We start from the raw sequence: 13,980 nt of genomic DNA, 5'->3' as shown, positions 1-13,980 counted from the left end.
GAATCTTAGAACACCTTTGGCATTTCTGAATCTCAAGGACACAGAAACACAGATACACCCATGACTTCTGCCAAACAGAATCTTCAGAAGTAGACCAAAAGTTAAATTTAAGATGAATTTTTCTATGTAAAAACAATACAAGTTATAAGGCTGCAAGTTGCTGGGGGGTAGGTGAGTCAATTTTACCCTCCTATAAGCCTGTCAACCTTCACTGCTCCTTTGATTTCATATAGAAAACACACACAAAAACAAATGAAACCCACTGGATGAAAGAGTGAAATGTGGAGACTTACCCTATATTTCAGTAGTAAAGAGGCAAGTATCTTCATATGAAACATTTGGTTGCAAAAACCAGACCTACGTGTTAATATTTTACTTAGAACAAGCCATATATTAAAATTCACATTTAAATATTTAATTTAAATTTACTGAAAACAAACATCATAGGTTAAAATGGTTATATTTATCCTTCAAAGCTACTATATTTTATGTTATTTTATTTATTTATTTTAATAGATCTTGATTGGAGTATAACTGCTTCACAATTCTGTGTTAGTTTCTGTTACACAACAAAGCGAATCAGCCATATGCATACACATGTCCCCATATCCCACCCTCTTGAGCCTCCCTCCCACCCTCCCTATCCCACCCCTCTAGGTCATCGCAAAGCACCAAGCTGATCTCCCTGTGCTATGCTGCTGCTTTCTACTATATTTTAGCAGCATTAGGATGCAGGGTAAAATGGAGTGTATGCGGTAATATAGGACAAATATTTCATAGAGTGTAGCTTATTGATAATCACCACACGATCCTGTGTGATTTACATGCCTCTTAAAAATATATAGGAGCTCAGTTCATTTTGTGCTATTTTATTGTTTTTTAACTTAATTGCCATCAAAAAAAATGTTTGTATGCATATGGTTTTTATGTGTATACCCTTCCTTTACTTTCAGAAACTAATGCAAATACATTTGTATTAAACTTTTTTTAAATTACACTTTTCTTGTTAGAAGATTAAAAAATTTCTAATAAAAGTTCCCATCTTTTATTAGGCATACATAAGTACAATATAAATGTGACACAATTCACACCATTATTTCACCCCTATACTCACCTGGATCTAGGTATATACCCAGATACTGATTTGGCTTACCTCTAAATAACCTCCGTTATTTGCTCCAAATAACGGAGGCAAATACAAAAAAAAGCCCAAGAAATAAAATTACTCTTAAAAGAGCTCAATGAGCTTGTATACTTCAGTTACATTTCCACTTTGTTTAATCATGCTAACTAAAAAAAAATGTTTAACTGTTCTCATTCCATGATGCCCTATTATTCTGTACTAATTTTACAGAATTCCTAATATGTTTTACATATACATGTTTTATTTATATATATTTCCATTTCTAATATCATAGCAAAAGTCAATGTAGCTATTTTAAGAATGCTTTACATATGATATAAATTTTTAATAATAATATCTAATTAGTGTGATATCACAAATCTTAACTTCTTTGAATGTACTATTTGATTATTAAAATATCACTCTCTTGAAATAACAATTGGCAGACGATCATAAGCTTTTTTTTGACTTCATAAACACTCTTAACAACTTATTTAATACACTATTGTCCAAGCAAGTTGATTAATAGAGAATCAAAAACATACAACTTTAAGTAGAAAAAAAAAGCTGTATTTATGAAGATGTTTACAATAGTTTATTTTAGGTTATTTCCAATTTTTCACCAATTTAAAAAATTGACCTACTCAATGAAACCTTGTGAATGCAATGTTAAAAAGTATTAACTATGAATCACAGAATTTAAATTTAGTATGAAAAGATAAGAATGGCAAATTATATTGAAGCTATGTGGAATTATGTTTATAGACAGCAGGAAGAGAAAATAAAAATGTAAATATTGCTTGATAGGATAATGGGATTAGAGGTGGTCTTTTAAATTTTTCATTTTTATGCTAATACAATACCTTTATAAAACCCAAAAATCTTCAAACAACACATTTTTTAAAAATTGTGGTAAACTACACAAAAAAGAAAATTTATAATTTTAACCATTTTAAAGTGGACCGTTCAGTGATATGAAGTCAACAAATTTTTAAAACTTTCAGAGGGCACCTGAATAAAAGATGTGTTGTCCACTGGTGATTTTAATGTATCTGGTATATAACTAAAGTCACCACAAAACTCTTTCTGGGAAATTGGCAGATCATAAACATAAAAAATTTATTTTCCTTTTTATTAAACCTTATTGTTTTGCTGTTTCAAAATTCAAATTTACTCACAAGAAAGAGTCAGTTTCATATATTAGATTTGGTTTCACAAATGCTGCTCCTGCTATTCATTCTTATCACCAAAAAAAAAAAAAAGACTATTTGTGACTAACGATAATATGTTACAGAAAGTAAAAAGTTAAAAGGTTTTCAATCTGCATATCTGGGAACCTAAATTAAAGCATCACACAACATTTTCAAAAACAGAAAAGCCATTTGATTTGACTAAAATCTTAGTTTTAAGATGGCAGAAAGTACCTTGATAATTTTCTTTTAAGAAAGAAAGAAAACCAAGCCATTAAAGAGAAATTCTTCCAAGAGAACTGAAACATGCTATATACCTCTGACTTGGCACTCCTTCTATCTGGAGAACTTGTTTGGTAACTGTTTTCATCACAGAATGATCTAAAGTAAAATGAATTGAAATTAGACTAATTATTTTCCAATGAGTGGCTATTTCCATTTAAAACCAAAAGCCAACTAATTATTGCTTTTCCCAGACATTTAAATATGAAATCTACATTATATAATTATACACTTATTTCCCCCTTTGTGTATTCTAATTTCTTCCTCAGAAACCTAAGATGCCATCTTGCAGACTGCCCACAGTGGCTACTATTTTGGCAGCAGCAAAGGTCAACTTGAAACATTTTGCATCTAAAGTGGCTTTGGATACCTTTGGATACAAAGTACAGTCTGAGCACCATCCAGACGCTTAGATACCTAAAGAGCATCTAAGATATCAAACCAGGGCATCCAAGATAACAAACCAAGTCCTGATATTCCCTCAAAAGCTGCTCCTCCCATCAGCCCCCTTCTTCTAAGTGATACTACCCAGTTGCACACATAATCATCAACGACTTGTCTCCTTGTTACTATTTCCTTCATACCTCACAACTATCTGCAGGTCTTGATAGCTACACCCTCAAAACACAACCTGAATTCAACCACTTTTCACTTGCTGCAAACTTCCAACCTAACCTAGGCCATAAACATCTCTTATTTGGAGCACTGTGATAATCTCTTATTTGGAGCACTGTGATAGTCTCCTAACTGGTCTCCCTGTTCCTCTTTTTTTTTTTTTTTGGCGGTACACGGGCCTCTCACTGTTGTGGCCTCTCCCGTTGCGGAGCACAGGCTCCGGATGCGCAGGCTCAGCGGCCATGGCTCACGGGCCCAGCCGCCCCGCGGCATGTGGGATCTTCCCGGACCGGGGCACGAACCCGCGTCCCCTGCATCGGCAGGCGGATTCTCAACCACTGCGCCACCAGGGAAGCCCCCTGTTCCTCATTTTTATCCTCCCAAGTGCCTTCTCTATACCAGGTCACCTTATTCAGATACGATTTGGATCATGCCTTTTTCCAGTTCAAACCCCTCTACTCATTTAGAATAATCCACATCTTTACTCTGGCCTTTAAGACTTTACAAGAGCAGACCCCTGGCTAGCTCCTTGACCTCATGTCATACCACACTCTTCTTCACTCAGTACTCTGCCCAGATTGGCCTCCTTGCTTTTCCTTAAATACTCCACCCACCTACATGCCTACATACTCATGGCCTCCTTGTCCTGGAATGTGCTTACTCCAGATCTTCCATAGCTTGCTCCTCTCTTCATTCAGGGCTCCGTTCAAATGCCACTTCTCCAGTGAAGCTGTCCCCTAACAAACCTATCCAATGGAGTCCTACCTGCTCTCCCTCTCTCCTTACATTAAGATATTTTTGCACTTCCTACTCTCTAAAATTATATTACTTATCTGTTTACTCATTTCTACCTGATCTCCTTCACTAGAATGTAAGCTCCATGAGGGCAAGACTTTTGTCTGTCTGGTTCACTGCTTTATCCCTAGTCCCTAAACCCGTATCTGGCACACAGAAGATATTTAAAAAATTACTTGTGAATCTGACAAATGAATAAAGTACTCCTGGCAAGAATTCAGAGGTTGCACAGGAAAGAAATAATGCTCTTGGTGGAAGCAGATTTAGTATCTAGGTTCACCTCTATTCAGAGTAGAGATAAGAAAAATTTACAAGTATAATTCACTTTAATTAGTACATTATCTGCTAAAAACATAAGGGAAATGCAACACTAGAAAAGTGCAGTTGAAGCTTGAACAACATGGGTTTGAACCTCGCGGGTCCACTGACACACGCATATTTTTCAATACATATGTACTATCGTCCTACATGATCCAAAGTTGGTTGAATCCACAGATGTGGAACCACTGACTATAAACTTATACCCAGATCTTCAACTGCGTAGGGGTCGACACCCCTAAGCCCACGTTGTTCAAGGGCCAACTGTATATGAAGAGGAAAGTTAAACACATTAAGTTTTAAAAAACTGTCAATACCTGAACAAATTCTTTTTGTTTTGCTATGTGTTTATCAATTTAAAAAAAGTGACCACATACCAACAAGCAGATTTTTTCTTATATCCAGAACGAGCAGAGTTCTGTTGGTTTCAAGGGCCTTTAGTAAAGCCTTTGCTCCTTCACTGGTGAGGCCGCACTGCTGCAGGTCAAGTGCTTTCGATGAAAGAGAAAAGGTCACTTGCTAACTCTACAGATTTAACATATAGACAGCTCTCATTTTCTCACGTGTGGAAGAGTCCTGCACAAGACAAGTCATGGCAGGTTTGTAATTTTGGGTATGGAAAAAAACAGAAACATATACGCACACACATAATGCATAATCCAATTTAAAAACCTCTTCTTGCATGTGCAATGATAACCCTGGCTTTAGTACCAATAAATCATACAACATATTTTACAATTACAGAACTGAAGAATAACTGTATATAACCTATGAGCAAAAAGCATCACAAAATGAATCTCAGTTCATAATTAGCAAGGGCGGCAGGGGCATGTAAACCTCACAAGCAAAACCTGGTGGAGCTCAGAAATGCACTGCATTCTTTTGATCATGATCTTCAGCTCCAAATCACACTTGAAACTAGTTCAAAGGGGAAAACAAAATAGAAGGAAGGTAATAACTGTTAGTTTTAGAGGAAAAAAAGACAAGTCTAAGAGGATACAAATAATAAAAACTTTAAACAATGTGTGAATAGAGAATACATACTAAAAACCTATCATGAAAGTATGATGGTCAAGAACCCTCGCAGTAAAAGGTCAGACAAAACCCAGAAAAACTGATCATGAATTCTAGTACTTCTGGGGCTGAACAACCTACTCATTTAAACCAAAGGGATCATCACTAAAGCACAGGTATTAAAAAATATTACATGAAAGGAAACTATCATGAGTCTTGTTTTTAAGTGTTGTGTGGACCATCACATTAAAATAACTGGAGTCTTTCAACACCCCCATGACACACAGAAATAGCAAGTCAGACATACGGATCTGGCAGGATATGATACAACCCTCACAAACTCTCACTACGGAAGAACGGACACAGGGTATAATTAACCAAATAGCCAAATTAATACAAACAGCCAGTAAACCTCACCAATCAAATGAATACAAATCAAACAAAATGGGGTTATTCTCCTATCAGATGAAGCCAAGATTCTGTAAGAAACGCCTTTAAATAATGTCTATACACTTTGGATCCAACAACTCTCTTTCTAAGAATTTAACCAAAAGAAATAGTCAGAGATATAGGTAAGGATATATATCAGAGTGCTATTTGTAACTGAAAAACTGGACAAAGCTTATATACAAGAATGGATAAGCTATGTGCACTGTGGCATATTCATATAATGGAATACTGAACAATCACAAAAAATGATGTAGGAGATGCAAATTTACTGACTTGCTAAAATGCTCATACTAAATTAATTGAAAAAAGTTATAAAATTTGGAGTAATCCCACTTGCATAGAAAATGGAGAGGTACTCATTTTTGTAGTTTCACATTTTTTTACAAGTGCTACAGGCCAGTGTTTGTGAGAGGCAGGCTTCACATCTACTGTTGGGGTGGACTACAAATTGGCATAGCCTTTCTGGGTGGTAATTTGGCCATGTGTATCAAATGTCTTAAAAATATGTCGCACTTAGTCATTCCACTTGTAGTACCTTATTCTACAGAAGTAATCCCGATGGACACAGAGATGTATATACAACATATTCACATTGTTTCTGACAGGGAAAAGCAAACTGTCTAAATAGAATTGCAAAGAATTGATTAAACTATGGGACATCAATACGACACAATACTACATGATACATCATTAAGTGAAAAAAGCAGGAATATGAAATAGCAAGTATACTACAATTCTATTTTTGTAATCCCTAAGTGTACATATATATTTGTAGACAAAAAAAGACTGAAAGTATATACACCAAAATGAACAGTGATTATATCTGGGTATTAAAATTATAGGTAATTGTTCTCTTGTTACTCTGTATTTTCTATAAGGGATATATGCAACTCTTAGAGAAAGTTTAAAAGCAAAATAAAAGCTATCAGTAAAATGAGGCTTTAAAAAATCCTATCACAATAGTATCATGCCAAAAGCTAAGCATGTTTCATATTAAAAATTCAATATTTTCAATTTTAGAATTCACCTCTAAGCCATAAATCCTAAGAGATTCTGCCAAAGCACTTGCACCCAGGTCACCAATGAGCGTGTTGCAGTTCAGAGTGATGCGCCTCAAACCAGCCATGCAGTCAAGATCAGGCCTCCTGGAATGAAGACTCTCAGCCCAGGTTTCTTCATGCCTTCTGGTAGATACTTCAAAGATTTAATGGGATGAAATTAAGATGCTTGGATAAGGAAACAGGGTGTGCCTGAGTATGGCTTATTATGTCAGAGATTTACACACACACACATATCAAGCATATATGCCAGGAGCATCAACCTGAGAAATTCAACAGTCACTTCTGGTTTACGAGTCCAGTGACCCAGACTCTGCTCGGTCAGTGATTAGATTCTAGCCACTGGATTTCCTGTTGCTGAACACTTATGTAAAGTTGGACAACTCAATTACAGTCTATGAATTATTTTCCTTATCTTCTAAGTCAGGGAATTGGTTCTAAAGTCTATCTTTGCTGAGGCCCTGTATTTCATCATCCTGTCCTCCAATGCCTCCAAACACCTGACTGGGCAAACCATAAGAAAACTTTTTAATATGCATCTTATTTATTAACAAATTATATACACAAAGTTCCATACATATAATTTATGTACATGATAAACTACACAGATTTTTTAAAATAATACAAAGGTAAAAATGTTCTAATATTTTCTTTTCCTAACTCCTAAGGCATTATTTTAGTTTACTTATTTTTTATAAAGATTTATTTATTTATTTGTTTGTTTGTTTGTTTGGCTGTGCCGGGTCTTTAGTTGCAGCATGCCAGATCTTTTAGTTGTGGCATGTGGGCTCTTAGCTATGGCAGGCACGTGGGATCTAGTTCCTTGAGCAGGGATCAAACCCAAGCCCCCTACATTGGGAGCACATAGTGTTAACTGCTGGACCGCCAGGGAAGTCTCAAGCATTATTTAAAAAACTATATTTACAAAATGTATCTCACATGCTACCTAAGGTATGCACACAAGCTTTAGAGGCCTGGACTATGCAGAGCCAGTTTGATGTGCCTTGGGAAAATAATGGTTTGACATTTAAGCAAAAGTACTGTCTTGAAGACATTCAATTCTTTATATTCATAAAGTAAATTTTGGTAACAGGGAACACTGACTGTAAATGAAAAAAGTCTTATTACATTCCTAAAAAAGTAAAAGACTCAAAGTGCCTTTGTTACTCTAAAAGGAAAATCATTAGTGTCATTTTTCTATTAACAATAACTTATTAAAGCTCCAAGCAGAAACAACAGCAATCACTTACACAGTGCTTAGTATGTGCCAAGCACTATTTATACAAATAAGTGCATTTAAACCTCATAATGAGGCATAGAGGTTAAGTGATTTGCCCATGGTCACTAGCTATGAAATGGGAGAAAGGGAATTTGAACCTAGGCCATTTGGCTTCCACACCCAAGTTCCTGACTGTTTTCTACCTCAGGGGTCAATGGACTTGCCCTGTATAGGCTCAAAGAATTTTTCAATTTTTAAAATTGAAATTTAAACATTTCCAGATTTGTGGGCTATACAGTTTCTGTTGCAAATACCCTGCCCCACTGGTGTAGGGTGAAAGTAGCCATAACTACCATGTAAACAATGGGTGCGACTATGTTCCAGAAAAACTTCCTTTACAAAGCCAGGCGACGGGCTGGATCTGGCCCACCAGCCAGGGTTTACCTATCCCTGATCTGCACCATCAAACTATTAAAAAGCCTTCATGTCAAATTATTAACTAACTTTAGGCCTAAATACAGTCATTATAACCACTGTAAAGTTGTTAAGGCATTATTTTAAAAACTGTATTTACAAATTGCTGATGTACTGACTTTTATTAGTTTAAAAACTACAACAGCTAATAAACACTTGATTCATTTAAGTCTTGAAGACTAGAATGGCATAGTTTCTTCACAGTATTACAATAAATGTTTTCAGTAAAAAAACATACATAAAAGTATTATTAGGTATTATATATTAAATCTCTTATTTCTAAAATTAAGTGGACTATCTTTACTAAATGGTAGAATCCCAAACTGAAAACTGGTCATATTCTTTCAGCAAAATGAAAGCTGCGGGCTTCCCTGGTGGCGCAGTGGTTGAGAGTTCGCCTGCCAATGCAGGGGACATGGGTTCGTGCCCCGGTCCGGGAAGATCCCACATGCCGCGGAGCGGCTAGGACCGTGAGCCATGGCCGCTGAGCCTGTGCGTCCAGAGCCTGTGCTCCGCAACGGGAGAGGCCACAACAGTACCACACACACACACACACAAAAAGACAAAAATTAACTGCCCTCTGTATCAATATATTAAAGTATTTCAATCACATATGTTTTCATGAAAGTTTAAACATAAAATCACCTTTAAGATCTAGGCCATGTGATTTGCTCCATGCCATGTCAGAATACACCCCGTGAAGTTTACTTAACTTGTCTTAAGTGTGATAGAATTCTTTATACCTTGACAAGTAACTAAAAGGAAAAAAAAAAAACCCCACACACAATAAGATGAAGAGCCTATACATTTGTCAATCTTGACTTATTTGCTTTTCTTGAGTCAGTTGGAGGTTTATAGCCACATTCTCAAAATCATTAACTACAATCTTCCCAAACAGGTAATTGACGAACAGATGCATTCTAAAACTTGTCAGTAACAAAATGCTATTCCAGTTTACAGCAACATTTTAATTCTATTTAGATACTAAAACTGAATACACTGAATACTGCAAACTTTATTCCCAACCACTCAGCAAAGTACTACATACCTTTTCAGATATAGGGAAAAAAAGAAAAAAAAGAAAAAGCATACGATTCTTCCTATTTTCATTTCCAAAGATACATCCCAATCTTAATGATCAATCAGCGATTCAAATGTCAACTATAAACCCGGTATTTTATTAGCTGCTCTGCAGTGTACTAGAGCAATAGAAGAGAGAGGACCTCAAACCCTCTGTTCCCTCAAAGTGAAAGGCAGGCTTCCTGACCCCTCCAGACCACTACTGGACACAGGGAAGGCACACTAATCTTTCAGGACCCTAATCAAGAGTCACCTGCTTTGTGATTACTTCCATGACACACCCTCACCAACACCACGGAGTTTGCTGCTCCTACGGGACGTTACATGTATTTACTATTTTAACACATACCACAGTGCATCATAATTATGATTGCAGATAGATGTTCTAACAATTGAAAGAGAATGATGACTTTTTTGCTCTTCATCTTGCTATTTCCCTTCCTATTTCTTGAAGAGAAACCATAAAAATATAAACAAACAGAGAAAACAGAAAATATACAAAACATGTGGTTTGTGGCTTAACACAAACTTAAGTAAGATTAATTCTGACAGTATCCAGCATGACAAACTTCCATGGTACAAATGAGAATGGACCAAGGTTTGAGCAGGTACAGGAGACAATCCAGGCCTGAACAACACCAACAAAAGGTAGACAGGAAAAGGTAGACAGTCATGGTGTGTAGGAAATCACGAGACCAGTCTGATGGGAAGAGACTTAAACAAGACTGAAACTCACTTTCTAAACCTCCATCTCCAATTGGACAATTCGCAGGTCACAGGTGCACCAAAGTGGCCAATTTATTCAGTCCCTTTAATATGGAGGAAGAGTTTAAAATTTTACTGGTTTAATTTGCCCCAAAAGCAGCTCTCAACAGTTATGGCTTCTGTCGTCGGAGCTTTGTATGAAATTAAGTCAAAGTGTGGAGCTCCTTTTCCTTTTTTTTTTTCTCCTTAAAAAAGAAAAGAAACAATTGTTCCGAGTAAAAACAAACATATTCCAAAGCATGTGTACACTGAAAAGTAAAGAAACTTTATTAACAACTTCATAAAAACTGACTTAAAATTTTAAAAAGAAAAAAACATGTTTCAAAGTCCTTCCGACTGGAGTCGTGTCTCATAGTGTCCTTTCTTTACAGAAATAGTCATATTATGACACATATGCACGAGGATTAACACCATGACACACTGTACACGGCGGGCCCCGGCGAGCTCACCAGTCGTCGTCTGAGTCCAGGTCTCTGGGGAGGATCCACTCCACGGATGAGCCCAGCAGAGTCTGAAGCTCGTTCGTGAACTCCACCAGATCTAAGAGCTCCTTACTTTCCGGATTAAAGGACTCCAGGTCTTTGGGGCAAGAGAATAAGAGACTTGCTGATACTTGCCAGTAGAACTCGGCCTCCGCGATGGTGACAATTTCCACATTTGGGAAATTGCAGCGGAATATGCAGGAGGACATTTGCAGTTTCTTGAGCAGGTCTGAGAGCAACAGCAAGTTACGAGGCCTACACCAGAGAAAGGACAGTGGTTTGAGTTTCCGGCAAAATTAGAGGCGCTCCCAACTATGAACTACCCGTCTCCTGGCGGTGACAGGGCCTGCTACTTCCCCTTTGATTACCCCACCCCCACCCCACTTCTCACTGTCCTTAGAAGATCTACTTCTTCTTTTTCTTTTTTAATTTTATTTATTTATTTATTTTTGGCTGCGTTGGGCCTGTTGCTGTGCACGGGCTTTCTCTAGTTGTGGCTCGCGGGCTCTAGGGTGCAGGCTCAGTAGCTGTGGCGCACGGGCTTAGTTGCTCCGTGGCATGTGGGATCATCCCGGACCAGGGCTCGAACCTGTGTCCCCTGAACTGGCAGGCGGATTCTTAACCACTGTGCCACCAGGGAAGCCCGGAAGATCTACTTCTAGTGGGGGAACTCTGGACTCATGTGCATGTGTTAAGAGACCACCTAGGGCGGATCAGCCAACTTAGACAAAAGCAGGAGCAGCGCCCCTGAACGAGCCTCGTTGCAGGCCACCCCAGTGCTGCCTTGGCTCTGGCCACAACTCAGGTCACCCCTCTCCAAGTAAGTGCACCCCGTTCTAGTCACTGGGGAAAACCAGTCTGTATGCCAACCCAAGGGAGATGGCAAACACCTCTTTGACCTCTCCTCTCCTCCAGCCCTCACGGAGAGAGCATGAGAAACACTCGAGGTCACCTGGCTTTCCTTTCCTTTCCCACACCTCCAACCCGCCCCTCAATGCTGCCGGGAGTGAGGCTTTTTCGAGAAGGGAGGTGGTACAATCCTTCCTGATACCCTGCCACGCTTTATCATCTCTATCCCGAATAGAATGTCACCACAAAGGCAGACACGTTCCCAGCCTCAGAGTCCAAGGAGGATGCTTCTCCTTAAGCACCGGGGTCAACACACAGCAGAGCAAGGTCTCCTGATGTGTTCACTCCGAAGGGTTGGTCATGGGGCACAGTGGCCCGACCGTGGGGACAAGACTCGATCTAAGCAAATCTGAAGACACATAAGATCCCAGGTGCCACATACGGCTTTCTCTAATCTTATACGAGAAGAGGGTACACATAAGTATCGTCCCATGGACCTCACGTGCCTTGGAAGGCCCCTATGGTAGCCGTTTGGGGAGGATCCCTTCCCCAAGAGTTTAGTGACTGAAACTGTGCAATTGCAGTCACTGACTCCCGTGTCCTTTGGGCTCTAGGGGTGTGTTCCAATGAGGGCAGTTGGCTGGGGAGCCCTCCCACCCCCCAAACTTTTCTGGAAAAGTTCCACTGCATTATGTGAGGTCGGTGGACACTTGGTGAGGAATTCACTCACCCCCCAACCCATCCACCCTCATCTGCTGAAGGGGATTTCTAACTCCTGCCACCCCACAGAGCAGCTGGGCTGGCTCTCGACCACACACTGGCCACGCTCACCCGAGCGACGGACACCTGGACGTTGTAACACGGCAAAAGGGGGTCTTTGGAAAATTCAAATTCCAATAGGTCACCATAGGCCTCGTTGCTGTCATCCTGGTCCTCCGGTCCTGGGGGATTTGCTAAAACATCGTAACCACTTTCATCATCTGGTTCTAACCGGGGTGGGGGGGCAAACAAGAGAGAGGTCAGTAAGCTGGAGCAAGATTCCAGCTGTTCTCCAAAAGGACCCTGGAAAAATTCTTTCCCAAGCAAGCCCTGCTCACAGCACCACCCCCACCCCCACCCCCACAAGCCCAACTGAAACGAACAAGGCTGCTCACCACACACACAGCTGCCAGAGAACTCCGAAGAGCAACCGGGGTTACGTTGTCAGGAGCCTGCAGGTTATTTAAACAGTCTGGAGAGAGAGGGGGACAGAGAGAGAGAGAGAGAAACAAGGTAACGCCTGCTGGTAAGAGGCAAATGCCGCTGGAGTTCGGGAACATCTCACGCTGGGGCTGGTGTCACCTCCTGACAAGTCCCACTGCACACGCCTCCAGGTATCTGACTGAAACCTCCCCACGCGTCCACCCGCCCTCCTGAGGGACTGCCCGCCTCACCGCCCCAGCCTGCCAAACAAAAGCTAGCCTGGCTAGCTAAGAGTTTTCCAGCCCCCCACCTTGCAAAACTCAAAGTATGGATCTCTTCTTTGACAGACTAACGTTGGGCCGCTTTTCCCAGTAAAGGGTCACTTAGAGTAAACGGGGGGTGGGGGTAGGGGGAACCCAGGTGAAAGGCTGTGAAGTCACCGTCTAGATGCTTGAACAAGACCGTGTCTTGACCTCTGCCGTACCTGTTAAGAACTTCTCCAGACGTTCGCTGTGGTTCACTTTCTTGATGGTTCTACCTGAGTACGTAGCCAGGGTAGGATCAGCACCGTAGGAGAGGAGCAAGCGGACAATTTCGAGATGATCATTCTTGACAGCATCGTGGAGAGGCCTAGGAGAGGTGCGGGGGGTTACACCTGTGCACGCGACGCTTGCTTCTAAGGACACGGGGCAACATCGAGCGTGTGCGGCCAAGCCTCGTAGGCGCGCTATTTCACCGAGGAGGTGAGCGTACGGTCGCTGCGACAAATTACTCTGTTATTTCAACACATAACCCTTTACGGGGCAGGTGAAGGGACCATCTCAGGCCTAATTCTTCAATGCAAATCTCTCTTAATGCATGGCCCAAGGAGGAACTCAGGCCACGATGAAAACGTTTCCAATGAACTTAAATAGTGACAGACTGTAAGAAGGAAAAGTATGGCGGGGTGGGGGGAAGAACCCCAGCATCACAGAAGCAGATACGAGAAGCCATTGTTACACCATTACAAACAAAACCCCAAAAGTGCAGTTTGTAGAAGAAACTAGGGGCAAAGTGGAACCTCTCCTGAAACCAACGTGGAGAT

General features: G+C 40.1%; 1 protein-coding gene across 1 annotated transcript; it reads right to left on the bottom strand.

Moving 5' to 3' along the window:
* Nucleotides 1–10,576: 10,576 nt before the first annotated feature.
* Nucleotides 10,577–13,827, bottom strand: LOC308610297 (BCL-6 corepressor-like). Its single transcript, XM_081259486.1, has 4 exons — nt 13,381–13,827; nt 12,869–12,945; nt 12,546–12,700; nt 10,577–11,120 (listed from the first exon to the last, which is right to left on the bottom strand). Exons 3-4 carry the CDS (start codon nt 12,638–12,640, stop codon nt 10,829–10,831), a joined length of 387 nt encoding a protein of 128 aa, XP_081115612.1. The 5' UTR covers nt 12,641–12,700; nt 12,869–12,945; nt 13,381–13,827; the 3' UTR covers nt 10,577–10,828.
* Between the last annotated feature and the right edge of the window lie 153 nt (nt 13,828–13,980).

The sequence above is a fragment of the Mesoplodon bidens genome (genome assembly GCF_964165515.1).
Source record: "Mesoplodon bidens genome assembly, contig: HAP1_SCAFFOLD_289, whole genome shotgun sequence".
Taxonomy (NCBI): Eukaryota; Metazoa; Chordata; class Mammalia; order Artiodactyla; family Ziphiidae; genus Mesoplodon; species Mesoplodon bidens.
This window is presented reverse-complemented; position numbering and strand designations above follow the sequence as displayed.